The sequence below is a fragment of the Carcharodon carcharias genome, chromosome 17, assembly GCF_017639515.1.
Source record: "Carcharodon carcharias isolate sCarCar2 chromosome 17, sCarCar2.pri, whole genome shotgun sequence".
In the NCBI taxonomy this organism is placed as follows: domain Eukaryota; kingdom Metazoa; phylum Chordata; class Chondrichthyes; order Lamniformes; family Lamnidae; genus Carcharodon; species Carcharodon carcharias.
In genome coordinates, this window is record NC_054483.1 from 29,381,164 (window position 1) to 29,401,787 (window position 20,624).

Here is a 20,624-nt window from a genome sequence, read left to right on the forward strand (position 1 = left end):
CAAGGCCAGCGTTTGCTGCCCATCCCTAATTGTCCTTGAACCAAGTGGCTTGCTGGGGCATTTCAGAGGGCAGTTAAGAGTCAAGCACATTGCTGTGGATCTGGAGTCATATGTAGGCCAGAGTAGGTAAAATTTCCTACTCAGAAGGACATTAGTGAATGAAATAGGTTTTTAAGACAATTGGCGATAGTTTCATGGTCACTATTACTGAGACTAGCTTTTAATTCCAGATTTATTCATCACATTTTAATTCCACCAGCTGCCATGGTGGGATTTGAACCCAGGCCCCCTGAGCATTATAAAATCAAATATTTCATATACATAACATAATATAATATATATATATGTATAACATAAAATAAAAACAGAAAGTGCAGGAAACACTCAGCAGGTCTGGCAACATCTGTGGAGAGAGAAACAGAGTTAATGTTTCAAGTTCAACATGATTCTTCTTCCGAGCACAAGAACATTCCCACAAAGGGTCAGATTGGACTTGAAATGTTAACTCCCCTCACAGATACTGCCAGACCCACTGAGTGTTTCCAGCACTTTCTGTTTTTATTTCAGATTTCCAGCACCTGCAGTGTTTTTCTTTTATTCCCAGAGCATTAGCCTCGGCCTCTGGATCCCTGGTCCAGTGATATTCCCACTCCGGCACCGTCTCACCTGGGCCTTGGCAAGGAATGGCAAATGGGCACTGCGGTTCGACACAACCTCTTGATATGGCTTCAGAAATCCATCTAAAGCTGCCACGGATTTCACTTCATTTCAATCCAATCCACTGAACTACCTGTGGCTGGTCTCAACTCCAAGGTCCATTCTTTGAAATGGCCAAAGCAGGTTTGGCAGTGAGTTTACCTTGAAGCAGGCCCAACCGAGCAATCAACTTGGCATCACTGAAGTGTCCAAGGCAGGTCTCAATCAAATTTCCTAAAGGCCTTTTCCAGTACCAAACATCAAAACCTCTGTTAATTAAGGCGCTTACTGCACTTATACTGCAAATGATTATTAATGATCATCTGGATCAGACCATTTAATACGAAGCTCCTTCAGCAAGGGCCACTCCCATTTCTAAGAGAAGTTATACAGCCAAGTATCCCAGGAACACACTTTATGTGCTTAACATGTGACTGCGACCTACTGAGGTAAGGAAATGCAGTACGATGTACAGCTAGGATGATGACCAGGATTGCAAGCAAAGGAAAGATCAATGACTGAAAAATGAACTCTACTTCTCTCTCCACAGAGGCTCTCCTTAACTCTGGAGATATAGCAGGTTCAGCTATGAGGAGGATAGTGAAAGAGTGCCTTGAATAGAGGAGCAGGCACCAGGAGGACTCAACAGGGTTGTATGAAAAAACCTGCAGATTATTCACTGTGAGAGACAGGTATGGAAATAAAGTGACAGGGGAGTGTTACAGGACGTAAGTGTTCAATTGACAGGAGGTACATGCCTATTAATAGCTTGTATATATTAGTGGATCTCTGTGGTGTTGCTCACAGTAGATCAATAATAGATTGTTTACAAAGGGTACTAGTGTTATGTCATGCAATGCATTATTCTGATGCTCAGCTTTATCGTGAATACTGCAAGACTACAAATTATTGTGCAGTGAACAAAGGCTCAGAACACTCAGAGTGTATTTGTTGTCTGGTAAAGGAACTTTGCAGGCTGGAATGTTGTAGACAATGGCTCAGAAGTACCCATCATGTGTGGCCAAGTCTGACATAAAGTCATTGAGGTCTACAGCACAGAAAAAGGCCCTTCGAGTCTGCGCTGGTCAAACGTATACCTAACTATTCCAGCACTAGGCCCATAGCCTTGTAAGCCATGGCATCGCAATGCACATCCTGATACTTCTTAAATGTCATGAGGGTTTCTGCCACTACCACACTTTCAGGCAGTGAGTTCCAGTCTCCCACCACCCTCTGGGTGAAAAAAATCTTCCTCACATCCCCTCTAAACCTCCTGCCCTTTACCTTAAATCTATGCTCCCTGGTTATTGATCCCTTCACCAAGGGGAAATGTTTCTTCCTGTCTACCCTATCTATGCCCCTCATAATTCTATACACCTCAATCATGTTCCCCCCTCAATCTCCTCTGCTCCAGGGAAAATAACCTTAGTCTTTCCAATCTCTCCTCATAACTAAAACTCTCCAGCCCAGGCACATCCTGATAAATCTCCTCTGCACTATCTTTAGTGCAATCACATCCTTCCTATAATGCGGATTCCAGAACTGCACGCAATAGTCTAGCTGTGGCCTAACCAGTGTTTTATACAGTTCCAGCATAACCTCCCTGCTCTTATATTCTATGCCTCGGGTAATAAAGGCAAGTATCCCATATGCCTTCTTAACCACCTTATCGATCTGTCCTGCCACCTTAAGGGACCAGTGGACATGCACACCAAGGTCCCTCTGATCCTCTGTATTTCCCAGGGTCCTACCATTCATCATCTATTTCCGTGCCTTGTTTGTCCTGCCCAAGTGTATCATCTCACACTTATCCGGATTAAATTTAATTTGCCACTGTTCAGCCATCTGACCAGCCCGTTTATATCCTCCTGTAATCTAAGGCTATCCTCCTCACTACTTACCATCCCATCAATTTTCGTGTCATCCATGAACTTACTGATCAACCCTCCTATATTCAAGTCTAAATCGTTTATATATACCACAAACAGCAAGGGACCCAACACTGATCCCCACTGGACACAGGCATCCAGTCACTAAAACACCCCTCGACCATCACCCTCTGCCTCCTGCCACTCAGCCAATTCTGGATCCAATTTGCCAAATTGCCTTGGATCCTGTGGGCTCTTACCTTTGTTATCAGTCTCCCATGAGAGACCTTATCAAAATCCTTGCTGAAGTCCAAGTAGACCACGTCAAGTGCATTGCCCTCATCTACACACCTGGTCACCTCTTCGAAAAATTCAATCAAATTGGTCAGACATGACCTCCCCTTAACAAAACCATGCTGACACTCCTTGATTAATCCCTGCCTCTCCAAGTGTAGATTAATTCTGTCCCTCAGAATTGCTTCCAATAGTTTCTCCACCACTGAGGTTAGACTGACTGGCCTGTAGTTTCCTGGTTTATCCCTTCCTCACTTCTTGAATAATAGTACCACAATGGCTGTCCCCTAGTCTTCTGGCACCTCTCCTGTGGCCAAAGAGGTATTGAAAATTATTGCCAGTGTCCCTGCTATCTCCTCTCTTGCCTCACTCATCAGCCTAGGATACATTTAATCCGGGCCTGGAGATTTATCTACCTCTAAGCTTGTCAGATCACTTAGAACCTCCTCCCTTTCTATGCTAATTTATTTAATTATATTACAGTCCTTCTGCCTGATTTTCCATACCCACCCCATCCCTCTCACTTGTGAACACCGACACAAAGTATTCATTTAGAACCCTACTTACATCTTCCGGCTCCACACACAAATTACCACTATGGTCCTTAATGGGCCCTACTCTTTCCTTAGTTATCCTCTTACTCTTATGTACTTGTAAAATAACTTTGGATTTTCCTTTATTTTACCTGCCAATGTTTTTTCATGCCCCCTTTTTGCTCTCCTAATTTCCTTTTTAAGTTCCCCCCTACACATTCTATACTCCTCTAGGGCTTCTGCTGTTTTGAGCCCTCGGTATCTGCCATAAGCCTCCCTTTTTCTCTTTATCCAATCCTGTATATCCCTCAACATCCAGGGTTCCCTGGATTTATTGGTCCCACCCTTTGTCTTTACTGGAATATGTTGGCCCTGTACTCTTCCTATTTCCTCCTTGAATGAGTCCCACTGCTCTGACGCAGATTTACCTAAAAGTAGCTGCTCACAGTCCACTCTGGCCAAATCATATCTGATCTTATTAAAATCGGCCTTCTCCCAATTTAGAACTCTGATTTCTGGCCCATCCTTGTCCTTATCCATAATAGCCTTGAATCTAACGGAGTTATGGCTACTATCTGCAAAATGCTCCCCCACTGATACCTCGACCACTTGCCTGGTTTCATTTCCTAAAATTAAGTCCAGGACCATCCCCTCTCTTGTAGGACCTTCTACGTACTGGCTTAAAAAGCTCTCCTGGATGCAGTTTAAGAATTCCGCTCCCTGTAAATCTATCACACTATGACTAACCCAGTTAATGTTGGGGAAGTTGAAATCCCCCACTATTACTGTCCTATTATTTTTACACTTCTCTGAAATTTGCCTACATAGCTGCTCTTCTATTTCTCTGACTGTTTAGGGGCCTATAGTACACTCCCAGCAATGCAATTGCTCCTTTTTTGTTTTTCGGTTCTGCCCATATGGCTTCATTTGAGGAGCCTTCTAAGATGTCATCCCTTGATTCCTTGATCAATATTGCGATACCCGCTTCTCTTTTGCCTCATTCCCTGTCTCGCCTGAAGACCCTATATCCTGGAATATTGAGCTGCCAATCCTGCCCCTCTCTCAACCATGTCTCTGTGACAGTAATGACATCGTACTTCCATGTGTTAATTTGTGCCCTCAACTCATCTGCCTTATTCGTCAGACTCCTTGCATTAAAGTACATGCCATCCAACCTTGCTAAACTCCCTTGTGCCTTAACTGGTCTATAATTTCTATGCCTTCCAGACTCACTTGCTCTCTCTTCTAATTTTGGCTGTGATTCTGGAGTGCAACATCTGTGTACATAAATAGAGACTGCAGCACACAAACAGCTCAGTTTAGAAATCACAAACTCAGTCTGCACTCACCACTTGGCAGATCAGTCCATACTCTGTACGATTGATGCCCCCAGCGAACACAGCACAGGTCATAGAGATGTGAAACCAGAGGTTCAGCAACATGTGCCAATTCTTCCTGGAAATTTGGATCGTGCTGGAAAAAGCAGCAAGATTATGATATTAAATGACACACATAAACAGCGTCTAAGCATTTTGATTGAAACCCCCAGTTCAACAACAAAAGTATGAATGTTTAAACAATTAATTCCCAAGTCATAGGCATCGCTGGCAAGGCTGCTATTCATTACTCATTCCTAGTTGCCTTCTTCTTGAACTTCTGCAGTCCATGTGGTGAAGATGCTCCCACAGTGCTGTTAGGTAAGGAACTCCAGGGCTTTAACCCAATGATGATGAAGAAAAGGACAATATATGTCCAAGTCAAGATGCTGTGTGACCGGGAGGGGACATTGCAGATGATGGTCTTCCTATCCTGAGTTTTTAAAAAATTGTTTCATGGGATGTGGGCATCGCTGGCAAGGCCAGCATTTGCTACCCATCCCTAACTGCCCTTGAACTAAGTTTGTTTGGCCATTTCAGAGGGCAATTAAGAGTCAACCACGTTGCTGTGGGTCTGGAGTCACATGTAGGCCAGACCAGGGAGGGATGGCAGATTTCCTTCCCTAAAGAGCGTTAGTGAACCAGATGGGTTTTTAGAACAATTGATGATAGTTTCATGGTCACCATTATTGAGACTAGCTTTAATTCCATATTTGATAAATTGAGCTCAAATTCCACTAGCTGCCATGGGGAGATTTGGACCCATGTCGCCAGGGCATTAGCCTCGGTCTTTGGATTACAGGTCCAGTGACATTACCACCTTCCCATAAATAGCCCAGCCTGCACTACATTTGGTGACACCTTTGGAGTGGGGACAACAGCTGGCAATGTCCCTTCCCCTTTAATGCCCACAACATATCAAACTGTTTATCGAGTGTAATGCGTTCTTGATAAGCAAGGGGGTGAAAGGTTATCAGGGGTAGGCAGGAATGCGGAGTCCAGGTTATAATTAGATCAGCTATGCTCTGATTGAATGGTGGAGCAGGCTCGAGAGGTCGAGTGCCAAATCCTGCTCCTAATTCGTATCTTCGTATGAGAGCACCAAGGCTGGGGTGGCGGCCTTTAAGAATCTCCTGGAAGGAATGGGGGAGAGAGGTAGATGCCAGTGTTCAGACCAAAGTGGGCCTTTTGAAGACTGATACCAGTTTCCCAGGTCTTGAGCCTCTTCAAGATACTGAGCTACCAAGCTTCGTTCTGTGTTGGAAGCTTTTCATAACCTGCCAAAGGGAATGTGATTTTGGGAGTAACAGGGTGCAAGTGGCAGCAGTCCCATGTGCCAGATTCAATCTTGACACAGTCCAGAATGTAGAAGGGTATGCTGATAGGGTGAGATGAAGTAGGTTGGGAGGAGGCTTGTGTGGAGCACAAACACCAGTATGGACCAGTTGGGCTCAATGGCCTGTTTCTGTGCTGTACGTTCTACGTAACCTAGTTACAAGCATATTCTGTTCGGCCCTTGGCACACAAGGTGCAGTTGGTAACTTACTTGTGCTTTAGGATGTACGTGATGATGGCGGTGAACAGGCAGAGTAAGAGAACAACAGTGCAGGTGTAGATAATAGGGTGTAGAACCTGCATGTTTCCATGAACTGGAGCAGGCTGGTTACTCGTTTTCTGGAAGGAAAACATAATGAAGCAATAAATTGCACAATTAAATGCAATACAACCTCCCTCCAGGTGCATTCTTTTAATCCTGGTGTAAGTGGCAAGGCCAGACTTTATTGCCCATGGCTAGTAGCCCTTGAGGGGTGATGCTGTGCCTTCTTAAACTGCTGGAGTCATTGCTGTGACTCAGCTGTTAGGTTGGAAGTACCAGGATTTTAAGCAGTGACATTGGACCAGGAGGACACCATTCAGCCCCTCAAGCCTGTCCCACCATTCAATTAGATCACTGCTGATCTCTAGGTTAACTCCATCTACCAGTCTTGGTTCTGTAACCCTTCATATTCTTCCCAGCAAAAATCTATCAATCTCAGTTATAAAATTTACATTGACCCTCAACCTCATTAGCTTTTTTGGGGGAGAGAGTTCCAGGTTTCCACTAGCCTTTATGTAAGTAAGTGCTTCCTGAACAGCCTGGCTCAAATTTTAAGGTTATGTTGCCTTGTTCTGCACTTTTCCACCTGAGGAAATAACATTAATCTATCCTTTAATCACCTTTAGCACCACATTAAGCCATGCTTTAATCTACTAAACTCAAGGGCCAATGAAAGATTGCTGATATATATATATATATATATATATATATACACACACATCTAAGTTGGATTGTGTGTCTAGTTTGGAGTGAAGCTTGGAGGTTGCAGTGTTTCTATGCTTCCCTTCTCCATCTAGGTGGTGGAAGTCATGAATGTGGGAGGTGCTCAACATCCCAAGACCTGTGAAATGCCTCAATGACTCCCAACCCCACCTCGGTCTTCACTTCCTGCAAAGTGACATAAGCCCAAAGTTGTGGTTACGTCTACACAATTTCCTGCTTCACATCCTTTTCCACCACTTCCCATCCTGTGCTCCAGGCCTTGGCACAGACAAGGAGAAACCAATCTTTTCCTGACCAAGAGTAGCCAGGAACCAGCCCACATCTACCCTCAAATCTAGCTGCTACCTCCAACAGCCACAAAGCTAATTACTCCCTGGCCAAGAACGCAGAGATCTCAGAGGGTTGTGGGGCTGAAGCAGGTTACAAAGACAGGGAGGAGTGAGGCCATGGAGGGATTTGAGAGGAAGGGTTAGAATTTTAAAATCAAGATGCTCCCAAAGCAGGAGCCAACGCAGGTCAACAAGCATGGGAAATGATGGGTAAACAGGACTTAGTGCGAATTAGAATATGGGCTTCGCAATGAGTTGGTTATTAATCTCAGGCAGGATCCTAATATTTAACAAAGGAACCACCGCTCATTAGTCTCTTTGAGTGACGAATGCAAAGTCCCAAACAGGTTCTTGTAACTTTGTGCTGATAGATACCTACTTTGTGCCTGCACTGCCCATACTTCCAGCATCTCCTCACCTTCAGTACAGCGACGTTACTGAACTTGTGGCACCACATGGTGGTGATATTAACTTTGGCGTGCGCTATTTGGCATCCTTCTGCCTGCCAGCCTCCAAAGCCGTCGAGGAGGTCAAAGTTCCAATGCGCTGCCACCTGGTCCTCACCCAACTGCCAGTGACGCAGGGAGACCAGGATGGGATCGGTGGCCTCGTTCACTCCGCAACCATCTGAATAGCACCAATATAGAAAAAAAAAGAAATGAAATTATCCAGACGAATCAGCAGCTTCTACTCTTCAAGGCTCCTCAACTGAACCTGCCATACCGCTAGCTTGCTAAACGATCCCCCCTCCTCAGGGGAGCTCAAACGCTTTCTTCAACTCAGCTTCTATTAGTGAGAGCTGTGGCTCAGTGTGTAGCAGTCCCAGGTCCCGGGGGGGGGTTGCTTCACAAAGTTCTACATTCAAATCTCCGAGCATTTCCGAGCAAATTAAAGTGCGTTAGAAATGACTGTCTTCATTTGTTTGTTTCACCAACTGGAGCAAACAGTCAGGAGCTAGCTGGAGTGTTTCGATCAGTGAATCAGGCAGAGTCAATGCCTGAAGCAGAAATGGACATCATTGCTCAAAGGAAGTGCAATGGGTGATAATTTTGCAGATAGAAGACATTTACTACCCTGTTCTTGTGGCTGTTCAGGTTCCTGGTCAAAGCAGGAACTTTCTGGTAAATGGGTGACTGACTCTTCCTCAGAACCATTAACCGATTTTTTTCAATTTCAGGTGCTGACTGAGCTGCTGTTCATTTCCAGCATGATTTATCTTTATGTTCTTTTTACTTCAGGTTTACACCATTCATGGTTCCTTTTTCATCTCTCAAGCTGTTAGTTTCTTGCTTTTACTCAATAAGAGTTTCAGTTTCTCCTTCCTATTTAAAGATTATTGCATTGAAAGTGTCAGCTGTGTCTTGATCATCACACTCCGAGCTCGAAGCCAAGAGGGCTGGGTTCAAATTCCACTCATGAGACTTCAACATATAATTCAGGCTGATCCTCCTCATACAGTATGGAGGCAATGCTGCACTTCCTGAGGTGCTGCCTTTTGATGAAACATTAAACTGAAGCAGTCTGCACTTTCAGCTGGAGATAAAAGATGCCATGGTACTATTTTGAAGAATAGCATGGCAGTTCTACCTCGTGTCCTGGCCAATAGTTATTCGCCAGTCAACATCTCTAAACAAATTATATGTCATTATTTCAATGCTGCTTTACAGGAGCTTGTGTATAAATTGGCTGCCACATTTCCTACATTACAACAGTGGATACATTTCAAATGTCCTTTGTTGGGTGTGAAACACATTGAGATGTTGTGAGGTTTTCATGAAGGGTGCTATAAAGATGTAAGTTCTTTTTAAGTTGTATTTTGTTTTATTTAATTGTGCACAAGGAATCAAAGCTGTGGTCACAAAGGAGAGACAGTCATTAGTAAATCACTGCTAATTCAGGAGAAACATCTTTACCCAGGGAGTGCCGAGCATGTGAAACTTGCTACCACATGGACTAGTTGATGCAAGTAGCACTGATCTTTTCAAGGATGGCTGGATATACAACTGAGGGAAAATGGAGTCAAAGGATATGCCAATAGGGTGAGATGAAGTAGAGTGGGAGGAGGACTGGCACAGACTAGTTGGGCCAAGTGGTCTGTTTCTGTTCTGTATGTCCATATAATTCTATATAATTTAATTTCTGTCAGAGCAGTAGCTTTCAGATAAGTCAACTCGTAGTAAGTCTGATCAGTAAATCCCTTTGTTTCTCTTTCTTAACAGTCAACTTGGTTGCAATGATCATCCTGTCCCAAGGGATATGTGGTCTCTCCATGTGTGTCACATACCACATGGTTGCCATGACAGCAGTTGATCTAATAATGATTATCTTTGATGTCATATTGACTCAGATTAATAACATTTATTTCCATATTGCTTCTTGGTCATCACCGCTGTGAGTAGTCTCAAATCAGCCCTGCTCTTTGTCTCCACTGACAATTCCCACTGGTTAACTGTTTCTTTCACCTTTGATCAATTTGTGACCATTAGTTGTCAGAAACTGAGATCAAGATATTGTGCAGAGAAAACTACGGTTACAATTCTAGCAGCTGCGCGCACGTTATTCCTCGTAAAAAATATTCCCATGTACTTTACTGATACATCTCTGGACATGAATAATAATGTGCCATGGTTTCGTGCTGCACATCAAAACTACTTTAATACACTCGGATGGCGGGCATTTGTGTGGCTTGATTCTATTTTAACCCCGGGTCTTCCACTCTTCCTCATCTTGCTGCTCAATGCCCTGATGGTCAGACACATTTTAGTGGTTGGTAGAGTCCACAGGAGACTTTGGGGTGATGGCAACAATGAATGGTGTGATGATACAGAGATGGAGAGCCAAAGAAAATCCATCATTTTACTCTTTGCTGTTTTAGGCACCTTTCTACTGTTGTGGATGGCATGCTTTTTACACTTTTCGATTAATAGCTTTATAACCCTTCCTATGCTCTGTGGTTTCTAAGGCCCACAAGGTATTTTCCATGAAGTTGGATTTATGCTTCAACTTTTGAGTTGCTAAACAAACACATTTATTTATATATGATGAAATCAAAATACTACGGATGCTGGAAATCTGAAATAAAAAAGGAAAATGCTGGAAAAACTCAGCAGGTCTGGCAGCATCTGTGGAGAGAGAAACAGAGTTAACGTTTTGAAGAAGAGTCATAAGGACTTGGAAGGTTAACTCTGTTTCTCTCTCCACAGATGCTGCCGGACCTGCTGAGTGTTTCCGGCATTTATTTATACATTGTCTCAGACTAAATTAAGGGAGGAGTTGAAGAAAGTGGTCAAACATCCTTGGGCACTGATTGTTAAGTTAATGAAGTGATGGAAAAGATTGAGGTCAAATCAATTGGAAACAGAATCCTATGATGCCAGAGGCCATTTGGTCCTTTGCAGCTGTGTCAGCTCTTTAAAAGAGCTATAAAAATAGTCCCACTCAATGCTGCTCTTTCCCTGTAGCCCTGTAATTTTCACCCCTTCAAAGTATTTGTCCAATTACCTTTTCAAAGTTACTATTCAATCTGCTGCTATTCTTTCAGGTGGGGCTTGACAATTGGCTGCATCAAAGGATTGCTCCTCATTTTCCCTCTGATTCTTTTGCCCATTCTGTCTGATATTCATCCTTTAAGCTCACGGCACAACTTGCAATAAGAACCCTTCTGCAATCTTCCAACATGTTTTAACGTGCCTTTTCTAATGACTTTGTTTTCTACTCCATCGCTTGTAAATGGAGCCAGTTGAGAAGAGGGTGGTGTGGTGATAATGTGGCTGGACTAGTAATCCAGAGGAAAACAAAAACAGAATTACCTGGAAAAACTCAGCAGGTCTGGCAGCATTGGTGGAGAAGAAAAGAGTTGACGTTTCGAGTCCTCATGACCCTTCAAGTTCTGTCGAAGGGTCATGAGAACTCGAAACGTCAACTCTTTTCTTCTCCGCCGATGCTGCCAGACCTGCTGAGTTTTTCCAGGTAATTCTGTTTTGTTTTGGATTTCCAGCATCCGCAGTTTTTTTGTTTTTATCATAGTAATCCAGAGACCTGGCCTAATGCTCTGGGGGACATGGGGTAAAATCCCACCATGGCAGCTGATGGAATTTTAATTCAATTAATAAAATCTGGAATATAAAGCTAGTCTCAGTAATGATGATCATGAAACTACCATCATGGTGATGAAAAAAACCCAAGTGGTTCACTAATGTCCTTCAGGGAAGGAAATCTACCATCCTTAGCTGGTCTGGCCTACATGTGACTCCAGACCCATAACAATGTGGTTGATTCTGAACTGCCCTCTGAAACGGCCTAGCAAGACACTCAATTCAAGGGCCACGAGGGATGAGCAACAAATGCTGGCCTTGCCAGTGACGCCCCATCCCATGAAACAATAAAAAAAATGTGGCTCCCCAGTTATCTTTCTCATGACCATGTGTGATGGGGGGAATGATTACTTTTACCCTGACCAATTTACGCTCAACTTTCCAACAGAGGTTGATGGATAGCAATCAGGAACAGACATGCTGGCCATTGTTTCTTAATCCCTATCACTTGTCCAGGAATGCTGAGGTCAATGTCAGTGCCTCAACTGTTTCTTTGTCCAGTTCATTAACCTTTATATGATGAACTAGCAGGGGAGTTAAATACTAATCTTACTGTCTTACACAGGGTGTCCATTTATCATCTTTTATCCACTGAAAGACTGAGGCAAGTATTACTGCACATTTTTGTGGTATTTAAATGACTGCTGTTTTTTCATTTTAATTATCTGTACAAGTTAAACTCATTGTATTTATATTTAAAGTACAACATTTATTTTTTAAAATGTATGCATAGTAGCATATTAATATCAGTATGTAGCTGTCAAATATGGGCAGTAAGTTGTGGTATATTAATATTGCTGATATTTTCTGATGTTCATTACCCTAAGCATTTTAGCATAGGACTGTGAGTTTGCTTTCACTGCACTAGTGTCCATTTAAAACACATGGCCCACCCCTACAGCTGTGAGCCTCAGCAGGATGTATTCATGGTCTTTGCCACCATGTAACATTGACCAAGCTCGAAGTCTGTGTTTCCCCTCTTTTCTTGCTCCTCTCAATGTGACTGAGTGAATAGAACTATACCCTGTGTATCAGGGGATTGTTGGTTCAAGCCCCACTCCACCCCTACATTTAGGCAAACACTCCAGTACAGTACTGAGGGATGCTGCACTTTTGAAGAAGTTGTCTTCCAGGTGAAACTGGTACATTGTCTGCCCTTTCAGACAGGTGCAAAAGATCCTGTGATACGATTTTGAAGGAAAAGAATTCTGCACGTCCCCACCCAGTGCCCTGGCCAACATGGATCCTTCAACCAATATCATTAAATGGTATATCTGGGCATTATTAGCTTGTTATGTGTGGGAAATTGGCTGCCACATTTCCTACATTACAACAGTGAATTCATTTCAAAAGTACTTGAATGACTGTAAAGCTCTTTGCAATGCCTGAGGTTGTGAAAGAATCAAGTCCCTCTCTTCTCTGGAAAGAATGCTGCATTATTTTGACTCAACTTCCACATAACTGAAATGACCTCAGTTAAAATTTAATACAAGTGCATTAGTTATGTTTTTAATTCCCTTTTTCTAAAGTGCCCATCCTCTGATAGCATTACTGAAATCAAGAACTCGCTGTGTGATGCATCAGGTTACAGCATTTCTCCCATAAAATGCCGGTTGACCAAAAATATAGTGAATAGCCCAGTGTAGCATGTCTTAAGAGTGAACAATTATAGGTACATTGTCCCCAAACGTTTTTTAAATTCCCCCTGGGAGTCATGTTGCTCCAATGTCTCAGACCAGCACTTAACCATCTACCAGGAGGCACAGGAAGGGTTTAAACTCCTATAGCCACTTTCTAGGATGAAAGGCAGAAGAGTGGGTGACAGAATTTGCACAATCTCTTATGTTTTGTATGTACTTCCCTCCTCAAACAAAATTGATTGGAATTTATCTCAATGATGTTCATGGGATCTTGCTGTGCACAACTTGGCTGACACAATTTCTACAGTACAACAGTAACTAGATTCCAAGTAATTACTTCGCTGGTTGTGAAGTAATTTGGGATGTCTCTGATACTTTTAAGGTCCTGTATAAACATGTTTTCTCTCTCTCTCTCACACACTTTATCCCAGCCTTTCTCTCTGAGGTCTATGTGGCTGACCCTCCTTCAATTTAAAAGTCTTTTAAAACCCAAGCTTTGTGCCATTTGCTGACTGACTTCATCTTCTGTCCCTCCCAAAGTGGTGTCCTGTTTTTCCTTCCTTCAACTCACGTTCTCCAACGAAAAAGGAAATCCAACAGTTAACAAGGTTTTCAATGTCATTCACCAGCATCAGTAAAACTTCCACCAACATCAGTACACTCCCAGCAGCATCAGTACGCTTCCAGCAGCATCAGTACGCTTCCAGCAGTATCAGTACGCTCCCAACAGCACCAGTACGCTCCCAGTAGCATCAGTACGCTTCCAGCAGCATCAGTATACTCCCAGCAGCATCAGTACGCTTCCAGCAGCATCACTACACTTCCAGCAGCATCAGTACACTCCCAGCAGCATCAGTACGCTTCCAGTAGCATCACTACACTTCCAGAAGCATCAGTACACTTCCAGCAGCATCAGTACACTCCCAGCAGCATCAATACACTCCCAGCAGCATCAGTACGCTTCCAGAAGCATCAGTGCACTTCCAGCAGCATCAGTACACTTCCAGCAGCATCTGTACATTTCCAGCAGCATCTGTACGCTTCCAGCAGCATCAGTACACTTCCAGCAGCATCAGTACACTCCCAGCGGCATCAATAACACGCAGCAGCATCAGTACACTCCCAGCAGCATCAATACACTCCCAGCAGCATCAGTACGCTTCCAGCAGCATCAGTACACTTCCAGCAGCATCAGTACACTCCCAGCAGCATCAGTACATTTCCAGCAGCATCCGTACACTTCCAGCAACATCAGTACACTTCCAGCAGCATCAGTACACTCCCAGCAGCGTCAGTAACACTTGCAGCAGCATCAGTACGCTCCCAGCAGCATCAGTACACTTCCAGCAGCATCAGTACACTCCCAGCAGCATCAGTAACACTTGCAGCAGCATCAGTACACTCCCAGCAGCATCAGTACACTCCCAGCAGCATCAGTAACATTTCCAGCAGCATCAGTACACTCCCAACAGCATCAGTACACTTCCAGCAGCATCAGTAACACTCCCAGCAGCATCAGTAACATTTCCAGCAGCATCAGTACACTCCCAGCAGCATCAGTAACATTTCCAGCAGCATCAGTACACTTCCAGCAGCATCAGTAACATTTCCAGCAGCATCAGTACACTCCCAGCAGCATCAGTAACACTCCCAGCAGCATCAGTAACATTTCCAGCAGCATCAGTACATTCCCAGCAGCATCAGTAATATTTCCAGCAGCATCAGTAACACTCCCAGCAGCATCAGTATACTTCCAGCAGGAGAGGCCACTGGAGAAATCAAGAGCACAAGCAATGGTGGCTTTTCAACTCCTTCAGCCTGAGGCACTCAGGCCAATTGAAGCACACGCTGACTGAGATCAGGGAACTCCAGTGAAGTCCATTGTTAATTGTCCATTTGTGAAGTGAAAACCAAGACATAGAGAATTTCTTTATAAAGAGACTTTATTGACTTGTTCAGTCTCACAGCTTTCCTCACACTCAACCCAGAATCCAGATGTCCCCTATTTATGTGTGCTCAAAGACAACGAATACCCACTCATCCGTTTCTCCTAACATTAACAATGACACCAACAAACCTTAACCATGTAATTAACAAGACATTAACATCCAAGTCCCAGTCCTGGGATCTTACTGGCTAGTGCAGCTCAGTTTCACACCCACTGAAGGCTTCAAACATCCCTGGGGACCTTTGCCCAGTCTAGATTGTCCTCGCCACCTGACTGTCTATCTCTCTCTGTCAGTCTCCTCCAGCCCCTGCTTACTGTTGAGTCCAAGAAAAACGTTTTTTACATAACATGTCTTGAAACTTAGGAATAGGGGCAGGCCATTGAGCCCCTCCACCATTGATCACCATATGATTGAATTTTACATTCAGTTTGAGGGAGAGAATAGTGGGTCCAAGACGAGCATTGTAAACATAACTAAGGGCAATTATGAGGGCATGAAAGCAGAGCTTGCTGGTGTGAACTGGCAGATGAGGTTAAGGGATAGGTCCATAGAGATGCAGTGACAGACATTTAAAGGGCTATTTCAGAATAGATATATTCCAATGAGGAAGAAAATTTCCAAGGGGAGGACCTACCATCCATGGTTAACAAAAAAAGCCAAAGGCAGTATCAAACTTAAAGAAAAAACATATAATTGCACAAAGAGGGTGGTAGGTCAGAAGTTTGGACAGAATATAAAAAACAGCAAAGAATGACAATAAGATTAATAAGGAGGGAAAAGTTAATGTACAAAAGCTAGCTGGAAATATAAAGACAGATGGTAAGAGTTTCTATAGATATTTAAATAAGAAAAGAGTTAACAAAGTAGATGAATTGAACTGGTATTTTGCATCAGTTTTCATTATAGAGGATACGAGTGACATCCTAGAAATAGCTATAAATCAAGAAATGGGAGAGAGGGAGGAACTCAAGAAAATTACAATCACCAGAGAAGTGGTATTGAGCAACTTGTTGAAGCTGTGGGCTGACAAATCCCCTGGTCCTGATGAACTTCATCCTAGGGTCGAAAGAAGTGGCTAGTGAGATAATTGATGTGTTAGTTTTAATTTTCCAAAATTCTCTAGATTGGAAAATAGTGAATGTAACTTCTTTATTCAAAAAGGGAGGGAGACAGAAAGCAGGAAACTACAGACCAGTTAGCTTAACACCTGTCATAGGGAAAATGTTAGAAGCTATTCTTAAAGATGTTATAACAGAGCACAAAGATAAATTCAAGGTAATCAGGCAGAGTCAATATGGTTTTGTGAAAGGGAAATCATGTTTAACCAATTTATTGCAGTTCTTTGAAGGAGTGTGTGCATAAAGGGGGACCAGTAGATACACTGTACTTAGATTTCCAGGAGGCATTTGATAAGGTGTGACATCAAAGGTTACTGTGGAAAATAAAAGCTCATGGTGTAGGGGGTAACATATTGGCATGGATTGAAGATTGGCTAGGTAACAGGAAACAGAGGGTAGCCATAAATGGGTCTTTTTTCTGGTTGACAGGATGTAACGGGGGGCATGCCTCAGAGATCAGTGCTGGGACCTCAACATTTTACAATTTATATAAATGACTTGGACAAAGGGTCAGAAGGTGTGGTTGCTAAATTTGCTGACAACACAAGGATAGGTAGGAAAATAAGTTATGAATAGGACGTAAGGAGGCTACAAACAGATATAGATAGGTGGGCAAAGACCTGACAAATGGAGCGTAATGTGGGCAAATGTGAAATTGTTCATTTTGGCAGGAAGAACAAAAAAGCTTATTACCTAAATGGTGAGGGATTACAGAGCTTTGAGATTCAGAGGGATCTGGGTGACTTAAGGGCCAACACCTCGTTTCCTGTGTCCACCAGATGCTCTGTTCCACTGCACTTTCCCCGGCACATCCACTGGTTGATTACCCAATTGCACAGATGTTTGAGAGGTGAGCTGGACTTTGCTGAACCAGGTTTCCCATTCAAACCAGCTGGATGATGCCAGGTGAGCAGTCCAAATGGTGGTCGAGGAGGTCAAGGTTTGGACTTGCAGTGCAATGATTCATGCTCCAACATACAGTTCTGATGAAAGGTCACCAATCCGAAACATTAACTCTGTTTCTCTGTCCACAGATGCTGCCTGACCTGTTTAGTATTTCTAGCATTTTCTGTTTTCATTTTGTTCCAACATTCAGTCGCCTGCCCCTCACCTGGGTAACCAAAGTACTGTTCCCAACCTGCCTGTATCAGCTCACCTGTTCCGGTGAAGATGACGGGTGTCGAGACGCTCCTTTTTTTCCCCTTGTCGGCGAGGTTGGAGGAGTTGCCAGTACTGGGGAAGAGCTTCCCATTGCGGAACACCACAAACTGCAGTTGGCAACTGGAGTTGGCAAGAACTGGGGCTGTGGGCAAGCGGGAAAAGAGAGAAGGAGGCAGCTGGACTGATGCCAGGGCAATACTATTCTGGAGGGGCAGAAAGAAGCAATGTGTCACAACATATGGGGTAGAGTTTCACTCACAGTCAGATCCAGTATAGCTAGTTACCTTGATGGGGAAGTTTTTCAAAGAGCTGTTGAGATTGCCAGTGCTACAGCGGAAGCTAAGTTGGGGTTCAGTCCCTTCAGCCTGTCTGTCAATGTTGGTGAACTGATGCTTCCTCTGGAATGCCGTGCAGCTCAATCCCATATATCCAGCTGGCTTGACCAGGAACGCCTCCAGGGCAATGTTTCCAGAAACCTGGAATAGAACAGCAGCAGCTGTGGAATGTGACATTGAGCTAAGATAGTCAGAGCTAAATCTCATCTCATCTCTCTCTCTGTCCTTAAACTCCAGCTCCTTTCCTATAAAAACATCATCTCCCTCATGCTCCTGATCTGCTATTCTTTCCACACCAAAATCCGGTTTATGCTCACCTCCATAAAGTGACCGGGACAAATGAAGGTTGGGATCTTGCTGTGCCCCAAGGTGGCAGGGGAGGGAAAGAGAGGGACTGAAATTTTGTATCCTACGGTGTTCTGTAGGGAGGTGGGGCGGAGGGTTGGGGCAAATGAAGGTTGGGATCTTGCTGTGCCCCGGGGGATGCAATGACTGGAGGATGGGATCTTGCTGTGCCCCAGGGGGATGCAGTGACTGGGGGATGGGATCTTGCTGTGCCCCAGGGGGATGCAGTGACTGGAAGATGGGATCTTGCTGTGCCCTGGGGGATGCAGTGACTGGAGGATTGGATCTTTCTATGCCCCAGGGAGATGCAATGACTGGAAGATGGGATCTTGCTGTGCCGCAGGGGGATGCAGTGACTGGAGGATGGGATCTTGCTGTGACCCAGGGGGATGCGGTGACTGGAAGATGGGATCTTTCTGTGCCCCAGGGGGATGCGGTGACTGGAAGATGGGATCCTGCTGTGCCCCTAGCGGGATGCAGTGACTGGAAGATGGGATCCTGCTGTGCCCCTAGCGGGATGCAGTGACTGGAAGATGGGATCCTGCTGTGCCCCTAGCGGGATGCAGTGACTGGAAGATGGGATCCTGCTGTGCCCCTAGCGGGATGCAGTGACTGGAAGATGGGATCCTGCTGTGCCCCTAGCGGGATGCAGTGACTGGAAGATGGGATCCTGCTGTGCCCCTAGCGGGATGCAGTGACTGGAGGATGGGATCTTGCTGTGACCCAGGGGGATGCGGTGACTGGAAGATGGGATCTTTCTGTGCCCCAGGGGGATGCGGTGACTGGAGATTGGGACTTTGGTGGAAACCAAGTTGTAAAAATGGCTGGTGTTTCTCTCCATGAGCCCGAGTACTCCCTGAAAGCTGTTTCAAAGCTGCCCAGAGCTCAGCTTGTAATTCACTCCAGACCTGACGCCCATGACAGGATGCACAATTCCACTTTACAGAGCCACAATAGGCAGCAAACATTCCCAGAATCTTACCTTGGTGATGGCTTGTGAATTAGATGTCAAGGTGAGGCTGGCAATGCGCTCCACTGATTGGACAATCCTGGTACATGCTGCATTCTCCTTCTGGGCCATCCAGAGAATGTGCTCATCCACCAGCATCATGTTACTGGCCATTTCCACAATTAGATCTCCCAGCTAAGGATGGAGAGAGAGTGCGAAAGGGAGAGAGAGAGGCAAGGTGGTGGTGGTGGGGTGGGGTGGGGGGGGGTGGGGGAAAGGTGGGGGAGAGAGTGTGGAGAGGAGAGATGGCAGGGGGACAGAGAGAGAGAGTGGAGGGAGGGAAGGAGACAACTTGGAAGAAGGTGAGGGGGGAGAGAGGGCAGAGAGTGAAGGAAGGAGAGAGTTGGGAGAAGAGGGAGAAGGATGGGGAGAAGGGAGAGAGAGGGAGGAGGTGGAGGGAGCCAAAAAAGAGAGAGGGGAGAGAGAGCGAGAGGAGAGAGAGAGAGAGTGAGCTAATGATCTCTTCAGCAACAGCAGTCTGAATGTACAATTCTTGCAACAATGTATGGATTTCAAGATTAGAGTGGTGACAATGCGGTGGAGTCACAAGGTGATTACAGATGAAGAAAATCATTCAGCCAGTCTTAATTGATCCATTTGGAAAGCCCAAACACTCCCTCACAATGTAGTAACCAATTATTTCTTACATAATTCCATTCTATTCATCTCGATCCACTCCAGGTGCTGATCACTCTTTCTGTGAAGGGGAACCTTTTTCATTCCTTCAACAGATACCCCACAAATAGGTCAAATGTCACCTCTTCTCCAAGCCTCTTCAGTTTATCTCCCATAACATGGACCTTTGATACGAACTTAGCTCTGCCCCAGCACCAGAATCTTACCCCTGTGTCTCGGTGACCAGAATTGGATCCAGTGTTCAAGGTGCAGTGTGACCACAACTGAATCCAGTATTCAAGGTGCATTGTGACTAGAATGGGATCCATTATTCAAGGTGCAGTGAGAACAGAACAGGATCCAATATTCAAGCTGCAATGTGACTAGCAGTGGATCCCGTATTTAAGGTGAAAGGTGCAGTGTGACCAGAACTGGAACCAGTGTTCAAGGTGCAGTGTGACCAGAACTGAATCCAGCGTTCAAGGTGCAGTGTGACCAGAATTGAATCCAGTGTTCAAGGTGCAGTGTGACCAGAACTGGATCCAGTATATGAGGTGCAGTGTGACCAGGGCTGGATCCAGTAAATGAGGTGCAGTGTGACCAGAGCTGGATCCAGTATATGAGGTGCAGTGTGGACCAGGGCTGGATCCAGTATATGAGGTGCAGTGTGACCAGGGCTGGATCCAGTATATGAGGTGCAGTGTGACCAGGGCTGGATCCAGTATATGAGGTGCAGTGTGACCAGGGCTGGATCCAGTATATGAGATGCAGTGTGGACCAGGGCTGGATCCAGTATATGAGGTGCAGTGTGACCAGGGCTGGATCCAGTATATGAGGTGCAGTGTGACCAGGGCTGGATCCAGTATTCGAGGTGCAGTGTGACTTGTGCCCAGTCCAGTTAGATCACAATCTCCCAGCTTGCACTCCACTGTTCAGTTATGA

At 44.7% G+C, this 20,624-nt stretch overlaps 1 protein-coding gene across 1 annotated transcript in view; it reads right to left on the bottom strand.

The window, feature by feature from the left end:
• Positions 1-20,624, bottom strand: part of LOC121290171 (adhesion G protein-coupled receptor A2-like) — a 241,134-nt gene that overhangs the window by 9,073 nt on the left and 211,437 nt on the right. The window contains exons 11-16 of the mRNA XM_041210423.1: positions 19,041-19,202; positions 17,663-17,854; positions 17,374-17,581; positions 7,835-8,043; positions 6,314-6,441; positions 4,741-4,864 (exon numbers count right to left, since the gene is read on the bottom strand). Coding sequence (XP_041066357.1) covers positions 4,741-4,864; positions 6,314-6,441; positions 7,835-8,043; positions 17,374-17,581; positions 17,663-17,854; positions 19,041-19,202 — 1,023 coding nt within the window. The remainder of the gene's footprint in view (positions 1-4,740; positions 4,865-6,313; positions 6,442-7,834; positions 8,044-17,373; positions 17,582-17,662; positions 17,855-19,040; positions 19,203-20,624) is intronic.